At 39.6% G+C, this 24,285-nt stretch overlaps 1 protein-coding gene across 1 annotated transcript in view; it reads right to left on the reverse strand.

Moving 5' to 3' along the window:
- The window catches only part of gli2a (GLI family zinc finger 2a), a 93,360-nt gene extending 69,815 nt beyond the window's left edge, over positions 1-23,545 (reverse strand). The window contains exons 1-2 of the mRNA XM_035943224.2: positions 23,064-23,545; positions 2,209-2,348 (exon numbers count right to left, since the gene is read on the reverse strand). Coding sequence (XP_035799117.1) covers positions 2,209-2,323 — 115 coding nt within the window. The 5' untranslated portion in view covers positions 2,324-2,348; positions 23,064-23,545. The remainder of the gene's footprint in view (positions 1-2,208; positions 2,349-23,063) is intronic.
- Between the last annotated feature and the right edge of the window lie 740 nt (positions 23,546-24,285).

Consider the following 24,285-nt stretch of genomic DNA (forward strand, 5'->3'; position numbering starts at 1 on the left):
CCAAATTCCAAGAAAGATGAATATAACACACTGGTTAGGCAGAAATAATCACTGTTACCGAGCTTGTCTGCTCCACTGGCCTCGTACAGTCAACACCAAAGTGAGCGATGATGGAAAAATTCTCTTTGGCAAACTTTCGCAAAATATAATAAGGGCTGTAAAACAAATCTGGCAGATCTGTGAGCTGAGGCTAGAGGAAAGCAGGAAAACAGCACATCTGAGCGCCTGTTCACTAGTCATTGGTGTGAAGTAGGGATGAGGGGGTGCATCAATCACAGGTATTCCTTTGAAATCATGAGATGTTTTACAGTCCTGGAAGCGGGCACCTAATCTGAGCACATGTTACTCTGACATGGTAAAGCACAAGCCAACACAGACTTGTAAATCCCGGGGGCTGGGAGTCAGGTTGCAAGGGCCAAACTTGTGGAAGCACGCCCTGTAGCAAGACAGATGCAGGCTGTCACACTAAATGTGGGTGCCCATTTAAAACCATTTAAAAGACCTTGAGAAACAAGCCTGATTCTTGTCATATGGACTGAACCCGACTTGGGCTTTTGTGCCAGCATCCCTGCTTGTATCCTCAGTTCTCTTCTTCTCTCTTGGACCCAGACACACACTCTTCATTAGAAACCAGACACACTTCCATTATGTTTCCATTCACAGACACAGACAAGTTCAACAGGGCAAGGCATGTCTCCATGAAACACAAGCAAAGTGAACTCTCCTGAAACGAGTTATGAGATTCGTGACCAGCTGACACAATGGATTATGGTGAACAAGATGTTCTCATGATGTTTCTACTCAAGTTACACTATTGTATTGTGCAGTTATCTTTCCAAGCTTAAAACCCCATAATGTAGTCTGGACGGCTTAGATTACTTTACAATTCTATTTCAAATACAAGTACGCAGAGTAAATGAGGACCTTTCAGTAAACAAGTGTGTGAGATCTTACAGAGCTACTTCTTTTATTAAAATTTGCCCCACATTTTGGTTCACACATGCATACTAATTTAAGAAATAAAAAGAATTAAAACAGTAAAATTATCTAATGACATACTAATGTCCTACTTTTACTGGTCCCTTGCGAGACAAAGTGAGCTTTGTGATGGCAGGCCACCAGGCCCTTCATTAAACTGTAAAACAACTTGAATGATATGTTCCTGCAGTGGCCCCTCACTCGATGCCAGTATGTCTTCCTGAGGGGTTTCAGTGTCCACCAGCTGACTCCACCAGCAGGCGTTAGTAATTTATAACACCGGTACCTCAGAAACCCCACCATGGTCCTCCAACCTCGTTGTGAGGAGTTTTCATCACACATTCACTAATGAAAACATGAGCTCTCATCTTTTAATTATGACCCCTTTATTGAGGGACTCTTGTGCACCTGCACCCTTGGTGTTACCTCACAGGCACAAATAACCTCTGATAGGTGCAGACAACTGTCAGAGTGGCAAGGTTATGAGAATTCAAGCCTTACAGCCTACATGATACACAATGGTCATAACTGTGTAAATGACTGAATAATTCATGCAACAGCAAACATAATATTTTCTTTAGCTGGTTTGAAAAACTTGTGGCCCTCTTTGTGGAGGTGCCAGGGAGGGCACACTGAATCGTCCTAGTTTCTCACCACGCATCCCTAAACAATTAATGCTCATGGCTCCTCTCGTGGCAGGCCACCAAGCCCATCATTAAGCAGAAATAGCGCTAACGCCACAATGTCATACGACATCTTGTTTGCATTTCAAAGGTGCTTTCCTCCTCCCAGCCTTTATCTGAGGCCTCTGATTCACCATGTCGTCCACTGTAATGCCAGCCGTTTTTAGTAATTCATGAAATTTACACTCGGGAGGTGAGAACAAGGTCTTTCGACCTCATTATAACATTTTTTCATCACCCATTCTCTGACATCTCTGAAACGTGTGGCCCCCATCTCTGGGTCTAACTTTTTTCATACGCCACCCAACTACTTATGTGAGTTGCCATAATGTTTCAGTTCGTTGCACTGCAGGGTACACAGTCCTACAGAAAAACATCAGGATACAAGTGTGCTATATTATATTAATGTGTGAAAAGAACAGAGTTAAAGTACTGCGAGTTTCTCATCAAATTACTGTGTTAACTGTTATACTTCTGCTATTATGTATCAGTTAAATGTCTAGTGTAAAAAGCAAATGAGAAAAAAGCACAAAGAAATCAGCTGTACCTCTGGTCAGTGTGGTGGGTGAGGGCTTCTTCGGGAGTTCTGAGAAGCTACTTCCATCCAGACCAGCACCCTTACACTCCTTCTTGTCAGTGGCTGTCGGAGCTGAAGTTTCCATGCTGCCCTTCAATTTCTGTCACAACCTGAGGAGGCAAAAGATAGCTTAATATGAGTCCAATATCTGATGCAGGAAAACCTCATATGGTAAAGGATGTAATACATCACACTACATTTACAGCAGCAATAATAGTGGTTGTTGGGAGCAAGCAGAGAAAGCACTGAGAAAACTGAGATATGACATGAATATCACATAAATTAACAAGAAACAGCACTTATGGAGAGCCAAAGTGCTTCTCTGCCAGAAGCCAAAAAATATTGATTCAAAAATAATAATGAGATTAGCAATAACAAAACTCCTGAAATAGCAGCCTTGAAACATGACCTTTGTCAATAATGTGTTGTGCAGTTTACACCACTTACAACGGTAAAATTGTATAATAACAACCTAGTACAGTTGCTAATTCACAATGTTAGTTAGTGTTGAGATTTGTGACAAAATGCAATCATAGCCTAAGTGGTTATTATGGGTATGGAATAAATCATGTTACAGTGGCACGCAGAAGTACACTAATTTGCCAACAAAACTCCATATCGTGTTTTTTGTTCACCAGAATAACTGTTAATCCCTTGTTAATTTCAGGAAGGCTTAATCATCCACTTACAAGTGCTGTGGTATGTAGTCACTTATCTTAGAATTTGAATTGTGAACCCTCAAAGCATGTTTGACCTTACAGAAGTGGAACTGTAGCTATTATTGAAATTAAAGCTCTTTCTGGAAAAAAATTACAAAAGACAAATGGAGAAAACAAACAAACAAAAAAACACTAACACAAAACTGCATACATGCCTTTAACAATTTAAATCTAACCCCAACATTGTGGTAGGAATTGTTATTATTATTATTATTATTAGTAGTTAGTAGTAGTATTAGCATTATACAAAGTTTGTCTTCATACATTTCTCACTAATCTTTTAATTAAATGTAAATATGTTAATCTAATTTTAAATAGTATATTTTCTTGTCAAATAACAGACCTTGACAGATCTAAGAAGCAAATGTACTAACAAAAAAACTGAGTCAAATTACAATATTTGTATTGCAGTTTCTCCATAGGTGTGCATGTTTTTATTCTGTCAGTGTAACTAATGTCTGGTCTGGCCTTAAGACATAGGTTTCTCAGTTTGATGTAATGAGTTCATAGTCCCCCGTCTGTTCCAATTGTAAATGCGAGTGGCCCTTAGCGCTGAGGTTTTAGCCACACACACTGTGTCAATACCTCCTCATGTCTGTGTGAAAGGCTCGATGACTTGGCAACATGCCACTTGTTTGACTTGGTGGAACCTACAAGATCATCCTCTGCTGTGAGCAAATAAGTCATTCCACACTCTCTGGTTAACTTGTGGTCATTGCTTTTCCACCTGCTTTCAGACACGGGTGAGAAAACGTGTGTGCTTTGACAGAATGCTGAGATGACAATACTGCAAGACCGAACAAATGGAAGTAATTCAGAGAGGGTGGCTTCATATTTCACAGATGCAAGGAAAAGTAAATCTTTCCATGTAGAAATTACTATTTTTTACGACAGCAGTGAGTGCTTTGAGGGGTACTCTCCTCACACCTGTTTGCGGCTATGGGAAGCCACTTGACTGATACTTTGTATGAATGTGGCAAAGAAATAATTTTGCTCTAGTCTTATAAACCAAATGTGTTTATGACTTGACTTGTACCCAAAGGACGCACATAACATTTTGAAACAGCAATCAGGAAATTAATTTTTGACTTGAGTCATGAAAACAAATGTGATTTTTGGCTGCAACAAAGATGAGGAAAAAATGGTAAAGGATCAAAAGAACATATTAAAAACACTGCAAAAGTGAATGGTGTGAGAAGAAATACATTATCAGGAATGCTGAGAACGATACTGTCAGTAAAGGAAAAGGTAATTGTTCAGTGGTTACTGCTAGCTGAATGTGTGAAGTGCTGTTTGTGGTTTCATGTGGATTTCCAACATGTCATCCTTTATTGCGAGGTGTGTATACTAGCAACCATGTCTGTGACCCTTTGGAGGTGCCAGTCGCCTGTCACCAAGCCAATGTAAGCCGATTAGAGGTGGGCGACTAACAGGTTTAGGCTGCATCTGTTTCTTTTTTTTCTGCTGCCAAAACGTACCAGAGCTAGCCAGTGAGCTGTCTTGTCTTGAAGAACTCTGACATCACCTTAGTGATAGAATTTAATTTGCTCTTTCAAGAGCCTTTATCGTATTCAGACTTGGCCAGGAAGCCGGCTCTTTTTGGTGGCAAACCCTCTTGGCTGAGATAAGATGTGCCCATGAACACAGCAGTGTTCACAGCAACAGTGTTTGCCTTTCAAGCAGCCTGCCCCTTAAAATTTCTCCCCTTAACATCCCCATCTGATGAACATCTGGCATTGCATTAATAGCTGTTTCCATGCTTTTACAGCATGCCAACTATTTGTTTTCCATTTGCCTTTGAACCTTGAGCCAATTTTCTGATGAAGAGAGCTTTGGGTACAAGCACCTGTAAAGGTCATTTAGCTCAGAATAAGAATGAAAAAGAATAGCAGGTGCAGTTCAGTGGACTCGGATCTAAAAACAGTATAGCTAAAAGCTAGATTTGAGTACATTTCTCTCAAAAGTGGCCCCAACTTCACCCTCAACCCCCTACCCACCTCCTTCCCTAATTCAGTGGAGCTGTTACATTACTCCCCTCCTCCTTACCCAGTGTCTCCCTACAGGCTAGACCCGTGTTGCCCCCATTGACAGGGAAGCCCAGCTCTGACGGGCTAGTACAGGTGTCAGGAACCAAGCGGACAGATGGCAGGGGCCAAAGGCGAACAAACAACAAGGGTGCACTTCTTTTCTCATCTTCTGGTTGGCTGGGCAGCCCGTTGCGGCACGAACAGGATAAGGGTCTCCTTACCCCACCCTCTGGTGCCATGTGACCACAGGCTGTGAGACTTCAGAGAGTAGAGCAGGATTACTGCTACTTACAACAAACACCTAACTCCTGACAAATCAAATGATGCGTTGTCATTTAAAAAATCAATGTTATATGATTAAATTGTGTGTTGTGTTAAACCTGATATGACTTTGTTTTTTTTTACCTTGACATGAGCTATATCATGAAAACCTTTACACCTGATATGTTAAAGACCTGTCATGAGAAGAAAAATTCTATGGGTGCCCTATATTGGTTTTAGATTATCAAGTGATTTCTGGGAAGAGCAGAGCAAACACACCACAGCAATGACAGTACAGCAGCAAAAAATCCATAAATGAGAATTGTGCAGATTACTGCTTTAAATGATTTATTTAGTTCATTTGAATGCAGAGCTGCTTTTTCGTGGGTAAGGCTGGACTAACCATATCCGAAACTTTCACCCTTAAAGTTCTACATTGAGGGTGCTTTGTTCTTGTTCCTTCCAACCACAAAACAGGATGTTTTTTCCACCGAGAAATGTCTTTGCCTTTAGTGAATTATCTTAAAAACATTCTGGGTGAAGAATCTGCAATGTGCAAGACTGCTGGCTTAACTGTGGTAGAAGTGAACACAGATGCTAAAAATACATCTTGTTTTTAACACAGGCAACAAATTCTTCAGGACTATTTCTAATAACAGTTCGCCCACACCCGAAAGAATTTGATCAAGTTCTGGTAAAATATCAAATTGCTATATTTGAGGATTCAAAATTACAAGAGTTAGCAGAAAAAAACCTTAAGCTGGGTTAATGTGCAGGATGGCAGCCATTAACAGAGTACAGTTTATAGAAGAAATTGTACATTTTGAGTTCCCTTCGCCAGCTCTTGTGATGATGGACTGTCCAGACAAACCATTTGACCACACGAGGCACCGGAAAAAGACTGAGGTAACGGCAAGAGGCACTGTCATGTTTTCTGCTACTAAGGTCAGTCTTAAAATCATCAGAAGATCAACTATTAGACTACTAACCATGTCTTTCCCAAGCTAAAATCACTTGTTTTTAGAAATCTTCAAGAAATGCTGCAGTTATCTTTAAAAGAGAAAGTCAGAAAAATTACTTCAGTAATGAATTTACACTTTTAGATCAATAATTATCTTGCTCCATTGAATTTTTTTTTCAGATCTTGTCTTCTTTTCTCTGAAGTTGTCTTCCTGTCTCTGTTAATTTACCTTCTACCCCCTTCATCTCAGATTTGCAGGATTTTTGTTATGAGACCTGGTGTGTTTTTCTTAGCGCCTCGTTCAGTTTCAAGTGTTCCTCTTCTCCACTACCGTTCAACAGCTCCCCTTTCACCAACACTGAAAGGAATGCAAACACACATCAAAAGAGGCCCTCTCATTTTGAAGATTTCCAGGCTTTGCTCTTCTTACTTTCTTCCTTCCTATCTTTCAGTGAATGCGATCCGTATGCTGGTAGGCTCTCTTTCCTGGCAACACACACACAAACACACACACACACACACACACACACACCCACGCAGATGCACACAGTCAGCTCGCACACACTCAATGAGAGGCTCACCAACTGCTGTCCCACACTCTGCTCACTTGGCAAATGCAAGGGAGATGGATAAGTGAGGTCTCCTGCCCCTATGCCACCTGCAGACCTCTACTCAGGTTTCTGATGGCGAGATTCATGTAGGTTAACATAACAACCAGCGAAAGCCAAAATATGGTTTTGTTTTACATATTTTTGCATCCTCATCACAGATGTGAAATTTCTTTGGAGACCTGGTTAAGATCGTGCAACGAGGTCTTTTGTTTTGCATTTCGCCAGTTTGCTGTAGGTGATGTCTTGCTGTGTTGTAAGGTAGTCACAAAAATAAGATCGGCTTACTTGGTGCTCTCATACTGTTAAGTGAAGTGCTCTCATGCTCTTCAACTCAACTATGTTACAGATGGAAAAACTGAGTGGTGAAAAAGCTCTAAGCACTCTATACGGCCACTGCCCAGCAACAAAAACCAAAACGGCAGTTAGACAGTTAGGTGCTGAGCAAGATGGAGAGTTTAGCAGCAAAGTTTCTGGGCTTTTTTCTCTGGACTTGGCGGTAGAGACCATAACAGAGCAACAAGAAGAGCTTCCAAGTCAGTGTTGTCTCTACTGCTTGGTTTGGGTGTAAGCAAAGAGGTAAAAAAAAAAATTGTGACAGCAGGTGTGACCTTTTAGAAAGATAAGCATAAATTGTATATATGCAACAAGATAAAAACGTTGGTCACTGGAAGCAAAACCATTCCTGTCTCCCAAAAATTACAATACTATATAACTGTGTTCTCATTTACGTTTTAAAATAAAAGTTATTTCATTTTGAAACAAACGTGGTTAGAGGCATAACAGGACTTTCACTCATAAGCCTGGGTTTATGTTCCATGTGGGAGCTTTATTCTTACATTTAATACTAGATTTTTATCATTATTTTATAATATTAGAATGATGAGTCCTACCATATCTAATATATGATTGGTTTGCTGAAAAGGAGCAATAGGAAAACACTAAAATGTTTGGGGTCAAAAAGAAATGAAGATAACATTAAATGAATTACAAATCCAATCTAGACATTGTTAATGTGGTAAATGACTATTCTAGCTGGAAACAGCTGCTTTTTAATGGAATATCTACATAGAGGTACAGAGGACCATTTTCAGCAACCATCACTCCTGTGTTCTAATAGTACATTGCTTTAGCTAAATCATGTTGAAACTGTAATTGATGATTAGAAAACGCTTGTGCAATTATGTTATCACATGCATAAAAGTCTGACTTTTCATGGAAAACGTGAAATTGCCTGAGTGACCCTAAATTGCCTGGGTGACCCCAAACTTTTGAACGGCAGTGTGTGTGTGTGTGTGTGTGTGTGTGTGTGTGTGTGTGTGTGTGTGTGTGTGTGTGTATATATATATATATATATATATATATATATATATATTGGCAGGACGCGATTTAAAAAATTAATCTAATTAATTACAGGCTTTGTAATTAATTAATCACAATTAATTGCAGTTTTGCCAAATAGCAATATTTGACACAATAAGTGAAGTTTTTCAATTCAAATAAAATTGTGGTTGACAGTTGAATCAATGAATAGACATATACGCATTTATAATTTAAAATTTATTTTAAAAAAAGGAAAATGGGACATATAGAAAAAAGTGATTTTGATGACTTAAAGCCTGAATTTAGTTGTTTTTTCCCCTGTATGGCACATAAAATCAGCATAAGTAGTTCAAGGAGCTTCAGAAAGTCGAAAATCCAGAGATTCATTCTGTTTTCATCTTTTCTGGGTCTGATAAATGGTGTAATTTTGATGGTTCTTTTTATAGAAATATCAATTTTTATTTATGTAATTTTTTTAATAAACAAAAAGTTTATAATTAAGTTATTAAAAGATATATTTTTGTTGTTTAGGTTATTCTTCCTCCAAGAAGGCAGAGCCTCAATGGAGTAAAAACTTAAACCACAAAAATGTTTCATTTCTATTTATCTTCATTTTTCGTCTGTCTGCTGCATTCACAGATTACTGCAAATCTAAGTGCAATTATAGCGATTTTATTCAACATTTTAAGACTTTCTGTAAACTCAAGCACTATCTAGAAAAATGGTCTATTATGGGATGGCTACACCGTTATCCGTTAGCATGACTCGTAGCTAACGTTAGCTCTGGTGCTAACAGCAACATGTTTTACATTGAGGTGATACCGTCGGCTTGAAGTGAAGCAGAGATCAGAAAAGTATTTGTTGTACAATTTGCACACAACCAGGCTTTTATTCAAGCTGCCATCAGGAAGATTTTTAAAAGAAAACTTTCTGCCCAACAAGCTCAATCTCGTCTTCCTTCACTGTTCACCAGTGCCTGACTTCACTCAGTGCTTCCTGTGCTTCTTCTTCATGGCTGCAAACAGACTTTAGGTTCATTACCGCCACCTACTGGGCTGGAGTGTTCATCAGAGTTACCGGTGTGCCAGAAATGAGGGAACTGAGGAGGGTGCAATTAATTGCATTATTATTTTTAACATGTTATTTTCGCTGATTAATTAATCGAAATTAATGCGTCAAAGTCCCGGCCCTAATATATATATATATATATATATATATATATATATATATATATATATATATATATATATATATATATATATATATATACATACATATATATATACACACACATATGTAATTTGAAATGCATTTGTGATATGTCACAAACAAATGTAATCTGGCAAAAGTGAGTCTCCATCCAAAATTGAGAATACAGCTCATGTTTGGGAGACAGGGCTGCAAAATCAAACATTGTGCTACTAGTGCTTTAGGTTATATTTTCTAACAAAAGACTGTCAAAAATTGTTACAAGAAGTCATTTATTATAGAATGTAGGTTTACAGTATAGAGCAATGTTGTCAATTGTCTGGTATGGACAATTTAAATTGAAGTTAGCTTTACTTATGATACAGTTTAAAAGCAGGACTATTATGAATAAATTTGAACAAATTAATAAACGATACCAATGCTTCATTCAGCACTGCTACTTGAATTTCTATGGACTGTTTGAATATATAAAGAAATGGGAAAAGCAATGTCTTATTATTATTATTAGTCATCAATGTCTTCCTGCTTATATATGATCTCAACACTGTGGTTTTAGACGTGTAGGATGACTTCTGGGTGACATCTGGAAAGATTACGGTTAAAAAATAGGCTCTTGCCTAACTATGACATGTACAACAATGAGAGTAGTACTAGGTTTTAAATGATCTGTCATACTATGTTGTGAAGTAACATTCTTTAAAACTCTTTATTGTAGGAATAATTGTGATATGTACAGAAAACTTCTGCTCATTGCACTCCAGTTGGTGAAAGGCTAAACATTGAGGAGGAATGCTGAAATGGTCAGATCTATTTTACAGGTGGACAGGTGTATGAGCAGTGGAGGTGGAGGTCAGGGCTTCCACACAGGCTTCTTCTTTCACTGTGCTTCACTTGTACAGCCACTATATCCGGATTCAGAGAGCTTCTCACATAATTCAGACAAAAAACATATGTTTTTCCCCTTGCATGGCCAGCCCTAACCGCCTTGCCCGGACTTTCTCCACTGCTCTGCGACAGTTTCAAGAGGAACCTTTAATTTAACTTACCAAATGTTCTCTTCATGACAGCCTTTTTCACTTACTTCCTTAGACTACTCAGCTCAGTTTTAGTCTTGGCTCCTACAGCACCTAACATTCAAATAGTAATCATTTTTAAACCACATTCTAAAACTTTCACCTTTGGTTTACCACATTTGAGACTATTACCCATCATTAAAATGCTTGAACTTTTTGGGGCATGGATAGGAAAAGAAATATAACAAAAAAAAACAAACAAAAATAACAGAAAATGATGGTGTTGTGCTCTTAACACATTCATAAGGTGCATGCAATTTAAAGGTACCATACACAGGGCTTTTTCCCATATAATTGCCCAAACTGAGCAGAAATGCCAAATCTTTGGACTTTGGCCAAGAAATACAATTTATCAATGTGGAACCTGTTTAAATCAGCAACAATCAATATTTTTTTCTTAAGTGCCTATGTGTAACATGAAATGCATCATTTGTAGTGACAGACAGCTAGTTATCACCCAACATTATAAAATGTTTAGGTGTTTTTCAGCTTTTACTTATTCACATCAAACAACTTTAGCATTTTGGCTCAGTCTGTCCACTTCAGTATGGTTTTCATCCACCAGTTGACACTTGTTCTCAGTGAGAAATTTCCAAAAGGCCTAATGCATTTACTTGTTGAAGACCTTGATTAGGGATCGATCAATATGTTTTCTCCAGGACTGATGACGAAATCAGTTTTGGAAAATGGAGAAATACAATAATTTTATTAATTCCCGAAGGGAAATTCAATTGTCTGGGGTCTCATCTGTTTACTTTAGAATTAAATAGTCTGTTACTTTAGAATTAAATAGTCTAATTGCTGATAGTAAGAAAGATTTTGTGAATCTTTCTGTCCTGCAGCGCAGGGATAGGAGCCGTCCACCACCGACGTTTCGTTGCTCATTGAGGCAGATATGAAGTGGATGATCCATGTTCGTCAGAATGGCCTCCGTCTTGTTCAGTGCACGTCTCTCCACCTCATCCTCCAATGAGTTCAATTTGATTCCATCCACAGAGCCAGCTTTTTTAATCAGTTTATTCAGATGCCTTGCATCCTTGTTTTTTATACTGCCTCCCCAGCAGACTGCAGAATAAAACACAACACTTGCTACCACAGACTGATAAAACATCTGCAGCATCTTACTGTAGATGTCTAACGATCGAAGTCTTCTGAGGCAAAAAAGGTGGCTCTGGCCCTTGTTGTAGATTAAGTGTATGTTTTTAGACCATTCCAACTTATTATCAAGGTGGACACCTAAATATTTATACGATGTCACCACCTCGATGTCCACACCACAAATGTTCGCTGGCTGAAAAGGGGGTTTGGATCTGTGGAAATCTATGATCATTTCCTTTGTCTTTGAGGCGTTGAGTAGCAGGCAGTTTTTGTGACTCTAGTCACTGAAGGCACTTGACCTGTTCTTCTGTTAATCTTTTTTTTTGTCCTATCTCTTTTACTGCCCATATCTTAAAGCACTATTTGTTTTTGCTTTACAGACACCGTTTTGAGGTAATCTGTGATTTCGCTCCTAACTTAGCTGCTAGCAATTAGCATAGCCTTAGCTCCTGGGAAAGTAGCTAATTTCTTGATTTGTGGAGTGGTTACAATACTCTGGATAGCGACAGTCATGATCTAGCACCGTCTATTTTAAGGCAATACTTTTAAGTTGTAAAACCCCAAAATTAAGAATGCAAAACTGTATAGACCAGCAGTATTCAGTGGTATGCATACAGCAGATGTCTTGGTAATTTCTACTTTGCACCTTTCAAAAACCAAAAGTTCACAAAATTACCAAGTGTGGCTTTATTGTGCTCTGGTAAAATCCTTACATTATCAGTACAAAGCAATCCGTATCAGAAAAAGAATGCTTTTGTTGACAAATGTTACACTGAAATGGACGGTGAGCTACAGAGACCTCAGAGAGAAGACAAGTTTAGACTAGGACAGGGTGCATTCTCTGTGGGTGAATCACTTGTCTATGGAGAAAAGTCTCCCTGTGAGGATTTGAAACTTGGGTCTGAAAGGTCATGAAGTAGATAGTGAGGTGCCTGACAGCAGCACATTATCCATTAGTCTGATTCAGAGGCTGAAACATCACTACAGGCTGTCACACATGTATTGATTCAGATCAGTCAAGTGGAAAGGAGAGTATTACCACAATATGTGTTCTCATACCAGGGAGCACATTTTCTATAGGTGGGTGCTTAGGCTTTAAACTTGACTCACTTACTCCAAATCTTGCTTTAAGGTAAAATCAACATGCAACTGATTTAAATTCTATTTCTGAACGATACATTATACTGGCATACAGCAAGATTGTTCATATGTATTTTCAGAATGTATTCTCAATCACAGTCCACATTTTTATTAATCTCCTATCCGTTCCAGACCGTTACAATCTGCAGATACAGTCACTTGGGGACTCAAATCCCTAACCATCCAGTGGATTGCAGATGATACAGAATAATGAGAAGCTAACAACTGATGTAATATAAAAGGCATCTAAAACAGCAGAGAAAAGCCCTGTGGATGAGTTCTTACCCCACCCCTGAACCTGACCTTTCCTGCTAGTAAAGGCAATATCCTGTGGTTGATCTCTTTGTCTCCCTCGACCAACAGAAAACAGATGTGGAGCTTTTGGTCTATACAGTACACAGTCCCCAGCAGGGAGGAATCTACATGGATGCAATGTGGGTTTTCGTCTTGTTTCAACATTAACAAAGAGTAAAGAATAGTAGATTTAACTCGTATGACTGTGTTACTCGCACAATGAGCAGTTTAAAAAAAAAAAGTCTAAGATACATCATTTCCACACATTCTTCTTCCTTGCAACCTTGTAACACAAAGGAAAGACTAGATATTAGGAGATACTATTAGATTTGCAAGATCTTGTCATGAACCTATTCTGTTAAACATTCACCTGATCATTGTGTTTTGAGGAAAAGTCAGGGAATCGCCAAAACTATAACAGTTCATCCTAAGGGGAACATCAAATTTCAAGGTGATACATGAAATAGTTTTCAGAAGATTTCATCCAGGACTCTGTCCAATATTACTGTCTCCAAAACTAATTGGCTAAAATGCTGCATGTGAGAATTTGCTCTGTTTCTCTGAATTATTTAACTGTGGAATGAAAAATCAACTGACTGTACTTGAAAATTTAAGTAAAAGGGATTTAATAAGATTTGCTTGATAGCCTAATTTTCCTTCATCGTAAGTTCAGGTTTTCGAGTCTCCACCCCAAACTTAACATGCCTGGACAATTTCAGACATTAAAACTGCTCATGAAAAATACCTCTGATTGTAGATGAAAAGCTAATTCCCTTCACCCAATGTTGTTTGTTGGTTGAACATATTTTCTTTAGAAGTTGCCATAACTCACATACCTCAAAAAGATTTTTATAGTGCAGATGTCAGCTTGAATTCCGATAAATTCAGACGTGAATTTTTTTTACATCCAAATATTTTATATGTTGACCAATCAATACAAAAACATAACTGTCTGCAAAATGTTTTCAGTACTTACACGTCACAGCTAATACTATGTTGGCCCACTGACAATGTAATGGAGGCGTGTGTGTATATGTGTTAAAGTCCCAGCTGTCACTGGTGCCACATTGCACACTGCTGTGTTGAGCTGGCTTCCTCTCTGAAGCATTTGGCCTGGGTCATTCATCCTAAATGTGTTGTTAGCACTCACTCTCGACTACTTCAGCTGTCAATAACCTCGGCAACTACTTAAGTAAAACTAGCTTGTGTGTTGATCTCTGTGTGTGTTCCCTTGCACAACCACAGTGGATAAGCCTACAAGCCAGTGAATAAGGAATTGGTCAAATCATTGTTGGAATTTTCTGCACTCAGGTTTCACTGTGGTGCAGATTCCACATTGTTGCGGTGAAGTCAGCACTGCAGTAGAAGTGCTTGTGATAGGACTGCTGTTTTAGTCTGTGACCGTGCATTTCTGGCACAGTCATGCCAACTGCTACTACTTCCTAGTCAGATCTCGGGCCATTAGTGACAGGAGGGGGCTCCCCTTGAAGTCAGGCGGGGGTTCAGTGTATGTGTGTTTGTGTTGGCTGGGGACCGACTCATAGCAGTTGTCAAAGCACATCACTAGGTGAGATCTTGTGTTAATTGTAACTATTACCAACTGCTGAATTACCTGCAATTATTAGCAGCTAAAATGCTAAATTTTCATCCTAAAGATGTCCCTCTGTCCAAAATGTGTCAGTGCCACCGTCTGCAATACCAACAAGTTCTATTAATACAAAAACTTAAGCTTTTTTTTTTTACCCTGAACAGATCAATATTAGCAGCTCAGTAGACTTTTTAAAATGTATTTTAACAAACACATTCTTTTAACATAGTAATTAAGAGCACCTTACTGTCCCAGACATCAGGAACAAAATGCACTTTAAAATTACAATGTTCTTTTTAATGCTGTTTTGTCTTTTTATGTGTAATTATGTGTCTTGCTGGGTTGTCCTCTTTAAGCTGCTTGTATGCCCTTTTAAATTGCCCCTTGGAGACAAATAAAGTTATTTGAATTGAACTGAACTGAATTGAAAGATAATGTCATAAGCTTGGTCAAACAGATCAAGGTCTATGTGTTGGTAAAGCTACAAAGACAAGTTCCTGTCTCTCTATCCCACTAGGACTAGCTTTCTGTTGCCCCCATCTCCAACACCAGCTTTAACCTGCTCACAATAACTCATTTTAAACACATTATTGATTACACTACCCAAATACTATCATCATCATTTTGACAGACAGCATAAAACAAGGACTTGATCTCACTGCAGCAGCATAGTAAATCATCTTAGTCTGGTTAACAGGCTGCAGTTAGTGAGCTGCAGCTAGATAGCTATAATATGCTAATTCAGTTGTAAAGGAAGGCAACTAAATCCTGAATTTGGGTGTATTTACACAACAACCTGTGCACAACAAGCTGAGACTGAAAGAGAACTCAGAAAAAAAGATCTTTTAGAAAACATAATTTTTGCACATTGAAGATGGTTAACATCGCACTTCTATGCTGCTGTGTCTCAAAAGAGGAAGATTGAAAAAAGACTAAAACAACTGAAGCAACAGAGACATAGACATCCCTATATTTAGTTCCAGGGATGTGATGAAAAAAAAAAAAACTGAAATCTACATCCCCATATGAAACTAGCAAACACATTCTAATAATAAAGGCTTGAATCTTTGAAACTCCACACTCCCTGTTTGTACTGAGGGCTTCCTGACATTATCAGAGTTACTGTGTCCGATGTCTAAGCTCCTTTATAGAGCCATACAAGGAATTACACTGTTCTTACAAGCTGAGCTGTTCTTCCTATTAAGTAACATTAACCATTATAAATAAAACTGGTGGCGTGTTCCTTTATTGTGTGTTTTGATTTGGTTGGCTATAGTTTGGATAACAATGCGAATTATGCAGCTCAATATGACATTCAGAAAATCAAGAGCCACATTATGACTGTCTAGTCAGAAGGACCCGATTATGTCTATTTAAATTTGTTGCAATCTTTAGCATGCAACACAACCTTTAAACGTCAACTCTGTACCAACAGTAATGTGTACTCTGCTGCTAAGAAAACTTGACATGATGAAGATTTTTTGCTGTCTTCGCAAGCTTTTTTTTTTGTCCTGGAATGTGCTGCTAGACTCTGACCACCTGTTGACATCACTGAGTTCACCCCGAGAGCAGAACGACATTACAAAGTCTTGTGAACAAACTGAACACAAAGATGGGCCCTGCACATAACCAGTGCGGTTTTCATCCTACTTTCTCTCTAATGAGCTGATTACAAAACATGAGCAAACCTCATTTTGGCCTAAAGCCACAGTGGGAGATAGAGAGAGAAGAGAGGGGAGATGATGGCAGTAACAGACATGTTGTGAGGGAGGAGGGGAAGGTTTCAGAGCAAGTTGCTAAAGACAACCACATGTCTCTATATCCAAGCTCAGCTCTGACTCTGTCTCTCTGTCTCTTGTCTCCTGCTTCTATCTGAGAGGAGACTGTGGCCTGGCACGAAATCAGCACGATTTGGAATCTAATATCTCTCATCATATGGAAATGCAAGAAAAAGAGCCCAGCCACCCTGCTCTTAAGGCTGTGTCAACTTTGTAGCTACGGGAGGGCCTTGTGTAAATCACAACTTACAGACTCCTTGCCCTCTCCCCTTCCAAACACAAACCCCAGAGTTAGAAGCACAAACAGATCCTGCTCCCCCTCCTCTTTCTTTTTCTCTGTGATGACTGCATTTTGTTGTCAGTGGCCTCTGTTGGACCCCAATCTCTGCCTCTGTATCAGATTAAGGCCAGCAGCAAACAGAGCAGACAATACACCATTGTCAGTCAGCCTGTGTCAGTCTATCTTAACAGCTTGCAGTCACACAGAAAAGCTTGTCGGGTGTTTGATGAGGAAGTGATAATGATACAGTAGAAATCATAATCCCTCTCTCTGATGGCACCAACAGCTGTTCATCTTTTTTCTTTCCTCTGCCTGCCACAAGGAAACATTGAGAAAGGAAAGCGTGAGCTCTCACATATCTACAACACCTTTAGTAGTTACCATATTTTTAAAATACTTTCTCACTACTACTTGTTACTTAAAATTGCTTATTTTGTCAACCAATATTTCTCCAGGATGAAAGGCCATATCATGAAACCTATATTTTACTCCGTGAGTGAGAAATTTATTCTGAGAAGGAAGAGAATAAAGTCACACAAAGTTAGGCAATTGGACATTCAAGGTAAATTAAGTAACTGCAAAATATGCAAATTGTGACAACTTTAAGTGTTCTTTCATTTAAGTGACTACAATGTAAAATTAAAGACAGCTATCTGTGTATCTCCAACAGGTGAACAAAGACTAAATCTTGTGCCGTCTTTGAGTTGATTTTGAGTTGAGTTTGTTTTGACGTTATTAAAGCACATCATTCTAGGTCAGGGTAGTTTCCGCTTAATTTTATTTTATATCTGCCTCAGATTGTTTGTCTCCTGCAAGTCACAATGAAGAGCGATGTTTGTATCTATATAGTTTGCATTTTCAACAACCCTCATGTGATAGGTTGTACAGTGTCTGCTATGGTGAAGATCTGAGAGATGTCCAGTGATAAGTAAAGATCCTGATTTTGCATTGGGCTCCTATAATACTACACTTGCAGGCTGTTTTAGACTAACCTTTGTTTGTATTCTATCTGCAAGCTGCCCCTGTGGAACCTTTTTCAGAGAAACCTACCTACTCAAAGGTACGTACTTTTAAACTGCCCTAAAAAACTGCTATGCCAGGTACAAAGCTGATTGGTAAAACTCTGCGACAATAAACACTGGTTAAATTCACACAAAACAAGAAACACCAAAGTTTTGCTCTCTCAGTATTAATGTCTTCTCCTCCCTACAACATAACAAACATCCATTGTTCTATTGGATACAGAGCTGGAGTTATGTCGAGTAACTCAGATTTGTCTTTTTTTTTTTTTTTTTAAATTTGTCTTTTTGGTCCACTCAAAGAGTTAACGTCGTGGTTGCAGTTGTTAAATCCTACACTCCAATAGAAACAGAAAGGTTGAAAAGGCTAATTTGAAGGCCTTTCGTGTAAATGTTTGCACCACCTTGGCGAAACCTGCAATCAACAGCCACCTACTGTTGGACTCATTGTGGACCAAAGACAATGTCTTTTATATTCGACACAACCGGTTGCCTACTTGACCTACAGTATAACTCGGATGTCTACAATTTGTCCAGAGAGTAGATGGCAAGCTAGTATTTGTTAGTGCAGCCGTGAGCTGCGAGCCTCATGAGCAGAGGGCTGCAGAGGTCTCATAAGCTCATTTCATTCTAACTCCTCACTTTCAACACTGTACTGTTCAGCCACAACTGAGAGAAGGGACTTCACATAGCTCCCTCTGGAACCACAAGAGGCTTCATACAGCTATTTTTTCTCATATACAGCAGTATTCCACGAAGCCTGGAAACAGACTTTGATGCATACAGTCAGTGGGGTTCCCCTTTGATAAAAACACCAAAAACTCATCTCATACTTTTCTATTGATTAACAAGTCAATTAATGAATTGCTTCAACACTAATTAGTTTTTGTTTCGATGCAGTGTAATACATCTATTTTTTCATGTTTCTCTTTCTTCTTAAATTACTGGTTTTATTTGGGTTGTACAAGCCAGTGAATAAATTGTGCTTGGGGTAAAGTCAAGCCTTGCAATACTGTAGGAAAAGGACTTGTTTTGCATCACATCTTTCTGTTTGCTTTTCCTAAAACTTTGATTTTTGCACGATTTTCAAGAAATTTAATACAAACGTCTTTAAAGTAAAAATGAAAAAACCCTCAACTCCTCAAGACGAACTTTGCTGTGAAACATGAGGACAAATACAAATATTCAAAGTGTAGGGACAAAAAAGTTGTTGGGGTGAAAAAAAGCCAACCTGTCACTTTCCATTGTCCACAGAGTTTATCTTGTGTTGAGATAATGAAATCAGTCTCACCATCCCCCTCCTACAAATGAACTGACCCTCTGTGACCTGGGCAGGGTTTCTCCACAAGACCCCAGAGCTACCACCACTATTGTTCCTTTGTAAGCCGATAGACAATGATGATGTTACTGCTTAAATGCTTTTGGGAAACTGGGTTTCCGATGAGTCAGTTAAGGAGTGTGCGGAGAGTTCGGCCAGAACGTGATGGGAAGATCTTTGTATACTCCGCCGGTGATGACACATCATGCATCACATGAAGCACACAGTATACAAGACTAAATCTGTTTTCCTCCCTTTTTGGAGATACTGGAGCTGGCTAGAGTACAATTACAGCACCAAGGCACATGCGTAGGAAGCGGATCGACAGACCTTGTTGGCATAGAAATACTGTTTCCCTGAGACAACTTACTTCTGTTGCTGTTGCCTACTTAAGATGAAGGGAATATGTGCAGTGATCAATGAGATTAATTGCATGTAATGAGCATGTCAGTTATTTTACCATACAGCCCTTAAAACGGCTTGTTAAATGTACATCAGCCTTTGTTATGTTTTCCATTCAACATGTGTTTTTGGAGACCATGTGTGTGCTTTTAACGGCGGCGCTACAATCAAGCGTGACCTCTGTTTCTGTGCCGGGATTCGAGTGCCCACTCATAGCTGCTCTAGTGTAAAGAGGGGGAGGCAGGAGAGGGTGAAATGTGCTACACCCCCACCTCCCAAATCCACCACCACCATCAACCCGGATATGATGTGAGCCTCCTTAACCTCACACACTTGAGGGAGAATGAACAGGATGCCTCGAGGGGAATGGAACAACAGGCGTTAAAACAAGCGGGAATTGTCCTGCGCCATCCCTCATGCCAAAAGCAAAGGAGACGGGATTCAGTGAAGGGCTCTATAGATGAATGTAACAGGCCATCTCTCTCTCGCTCTCCCACTTTTCCCTCTATCTGAAGTGCAGGCTGACTGTGAAAGATCGTGGTGGCATCGCTCAACACATAGCTGCCTTTTGCAGCCCCCTTAAATGGCCATTAAAGTCTAATCAATTCATTCCTGCACATGAGTAAGGTTCAGTCCACAACACACCCCTCCTCTGTGAGCTCCAGGCCTCAGTCCTGAGCAATGCAGACACCAGTACAGCGGAGCCACGCTGCTCAGATCACTTTCATTACCTTTATTTGAAACTAACTGCTTGAGTAAATGATCAAGTAAACAAACTTAACATTTACTGCTTACACTTGTGACTTGTGTGTGACTTTTCAAATAATATCATATAAAATCTAATCTCAATACCATGTGGATAGTTGATTATTAGGCAGACAAAATTAACTAATTTAAAAATCCCTTTGTATATAACCGCTGCAAAAATAGCCACTTTTGAGAATTCATTAATTCTCTGCTTTAAGCTCTTCAAATCTGGAGAACGCATTTAATCATTTCTAATTTACCGGTACTATTTTTCTAATTCAGATTCATTACTATGGGTTCAGGGATTTTTTTTTTTATGTGCAAAGAGTTCATTCTAAAATATTTCAATAATTAATTTACAAATTAGAAAAATTGGCAATATATTTAATCATTGCTTGCAACCCTGCACTACCATTTGAAATCTATCTATCTATCTATCTATCTGCACATATTTTTTTTCATCAGTTAGTCAACACAATATATTACTAATTTTTACATTCTCAAGAGACCAAAATGCAATGCAGCCTCAGGACACATTACAGCGAACCTCTTGCTGTGACCATGCTGCTCCATCAGCAACAGCCAAACAACCAAACGTCCATTGTTGTGTTACAGAAAATGTAAGAAGTTAGTTAGAAGGAAAATGAAAAGAAAGTTTACATACATAAAAAAAAGATTACAAAAACAACTCCAGAAGCACATTGAAGAACACTAAATGCTTATGTGTAGTAACATTTCTAATGCAGAGGAGTTGCTTACTGCTGCTCGTGACTACAGTATGTTCTGCAGCAGGTCAGAGGTTTACACAGTGCTTAAAGGAAAGAGCAGCAGCTACCCCTCATCCACAGCCACTAAATTCCAGTGCAAACATTTTTCAGCGAGGCCTCAGAAGCCCCCCTCTCCTCCACACACACCCCAGCGACCGCATCACCACGCAGGCCGCATTTTCTTATGGCTGCCATCATGAAGTGACAGGCTGCTGAATGGCTTCATTGGTACAGTGAAGTGTCTGAGCTCGGTGAAATGAGGGTGGGAGCGGGATGGGCTGGGGTGAAGGCATTCTCTCTCTCTTTCTCCTTTCTCTCAACTTTTGAGTTTACTCAGCAGGAGTGGGTGGTTATGGTGGAGGCGGAGGAGTGTGGTGTTGGTGGTGGTGAGGTGCTCCTCCCCCCCTCCTCGGAGTCACTCAGACTTCACCCTCTTCACCCTCTCCTCCAACCCTCCTCTCTGTCCCTGTACGCTAGACTTCATCGGTATTTGCTTTTAAAAAAAAAGTCGTACCCCCTCCTCCTTTTCCTTGGCCTATACCCCTGACACACACACACACACACACACACACACACACACACACACACACACACACACACACACACACACAACTGAGACACTCCTTTTGGTTCATTAAATTTTCTGCGGACCTCCAGAAAAAAAGGCCCCAAATAAGAGACCCAGATCAATAAAGTGGGGCCTGTGCACAGAGGAAATGTGTGAAAACGGGGGCTACAGCAGCATACATACAACAGCACACAGGGGCTGGGGCTGTGGAGATGAAAGTGACATGACCACTATAGGGTCTCCGAACGCTGCAGAGCGGAGCCCCCGAACTGAAGCTGAATGAGCTGAATAGGCTCATCCATTCTTCACTCCTTTCACTCTCCGTAGGCCCTAACTGTTGGAACTCTTCATTCTTCACAATAGGCAAATGCACTAAAACTTTTTCTTTTTTTCTCATGCAAATCACTTCAGCCCTCGCTGGCGTTGTCATCATGCGAAGCGGAAAACACACATGCACATACTAGATTTTAAAAAGGCTCACAAATATTGTTATTATCTGAAGCTTTTACACATTCAGTCTTTCTTCCCTTGAATTATTCCTTAAATCTTCCTTTTGAAAGCATCTCATTTTGGTTTTAAAGCCCAACAAATTTCCAACTTTTCTGGGTCTGTATCTCATTAACATGCAAAAAAACCATCCGAGCACCCATTTGATTTTCAAATGGGACTTATATGGGGAAAAAAAAGCTTTACAAAAACCAAAGATGCAGCTACTTTTTCACTAATATGTAGGCCAAAACAACTAACAAAAAAGTGGGACTCATAAGTCCACATATGAGTTTGGAGATCATTAGCAGTGCCTGTTAGATAGGGGTAAAAGCCAACAGCAAATATAGCTGCTAAAGGGCCCCACAAAGGCGTGAAGTGTTTGTTGACTGCTCTGTCTGGAGAGCAAACAGTAAACTTTGAATCTTTCAACAATAAGTACACATCTTCCACAGCCCTGTCACAGGCATTAATGTGACCATGCTGCTACAGCATTCCTGACACTTTGCGCCAGATGTTTGTTTCTTTTCTTTGTTGTACTAAAAGATTTAAAAAGTGATGTGCTCGAAAGTGAAAACAGTGCATAGGGGTGACTGCTGTAGTGCAATGTGTGTTATTACAATGGACTTATTGAGAGCGTTTTTCATTGTAGGCATACAAACCTGAAACAGTGTGAAAACAGCAATTAAAAGTGATTTCTTGGTGTTGGATAATGCATTTAATGTTAAATTTGAAGGCTTTTTTTGCTTGTTTTAATTTTTTTTTAAATCACTTCATTTCACACTTTGGAGACGTAAGAAAACACCTTGATTATTTTTGCTCAGCTATTAAAAGGTATGTAGAAGGATTGGCGCCGAGTATTTTGATCACATCTCATTCCATATGGATCAAGTTGCAAGACAAAAATTTTTTGGATTCCTGTGTCAAATAAGTTCAAAGTGCAAATGAGATGTGAAGCTGCCCTAAGCTTCATCTGCCGCTGACTCGCAAGGCAGCAGAAAAAGAGGAGAGGAGGAGGAGAAGCTCGCTAGTAAAACACTTTTTAACAACCCTGCAGTTCGGATATTAACAGATAAAAATACAAACACAACATCAAGGCAAAATTAACGCGACGTTTCCCGAAGCCGTTACTGTCAGCATCCCCACAAAGTTTCCCTACCTTCACTGCGTCTCTTTTCTCCTCGAAGCCGAGACTCTTCCACTCCGTCTTTTTGTCCGAGGAAAACTTTGCCAGGAGTCTGATTCCCGTAAACTAGAACTGAGCTGGCATCGACATTAAACGCAAGACGCGCAAACAAGCCTCTCCGGACTTTACGCGAAACTCCATGAAATGAGTTAAGAAAAGTTTGGAAACACGCAAAGTTTGAACGGCATTACAACCCCTCTGTCCCGGAGAGCGATTCAGTGCGGAGCAGAAGTCGTGTCTAACTTTTTCTTACAATCCATCTTCTCCGAGAGGTGCGCTCTGCTGTGCGTGCTTTGCGCGCTTTTCAACAAACTAACATGATGCGTAATGGTCTTGGTTTTTTCTCTCTAGTGCGCGTAAAAGTTTGGAAGTAAAAGCGGTTCGGCCTCTCTCGGCAGTTGCAGAGACAAGCGGTGGGTGTTGAGATCTTCAGGCTGCTGATCTGTTTTCAATCCGACCCCCCTTCTCTCTCTTTCCCCCTTCACCATCTCCTCCTCTCTCACTCCCCTTGCTCCCTGGTGAGTTGGGCCATTTGCTTCACCAGATGGGCCGGGCTAACTCAATCCAGAAGTTGTAGACGGGAGAAAAGTTAGGTGAAGTTTCATTTATTGTTCAATTTTTCACGGGCTTTACGATTAAGTATCTTCACTGGAGCCAGTTTTGCTCGGGATTTACAAGTCACACGAGTCATCGCACTTGAAAAACACAAATTCGCATCAGTTGCAGTTGCAACAAAGAAGTCGGTGCTTTTGTTGACATTATTTCATCAGGTTTCTTGCAGATGGGAAAAGAGCACTTGGAGTTCCAGTGGCTTTTTTCTGTTTAGGAGCCGTGATTCTCTGAGTGGGTGGAAGAATAATCAAAGAACTCTGTTATCTTGAACAAACTAAACGCACATTCAACAACAAACACATCCACACCCTGTAGTTAAAGCCAGAGCTTGTTGATTTAAAAAATAGACAGCCATCTTCATAATTCATGCTTTGTTTATTCCCGTTCAGGCTTTTTCATCTGGAACCTTTTATTCAGCGGTGCAGCGGGGGGCAGCAGTGATACTTTGCGGACAAACAGCATTTATTATGTGATGCCTGTACAGTTGATTTCACCTCAGATAACCCTGTACATGCTAGAGAATGTAAAGGATCATTTTGAGGGATTTCATTTATAAGATTTTTTTTAAAGAAAAGTGAAGGTG

Source organism: Amphiprion ocellaris, chromosome 11, assembly GCF_022539595.1.
Source record: "Amphiprion ocellaris isolate individual 3 ecotype Okinawa chromosome 11, ASM2253959v1, whole genome shotgun sequence".
NCBI lineage: Eukaryota > Metazoa > Chordata > Actinopteri > Pomacentridae > Amphiprion > Amphiprion ocellaris.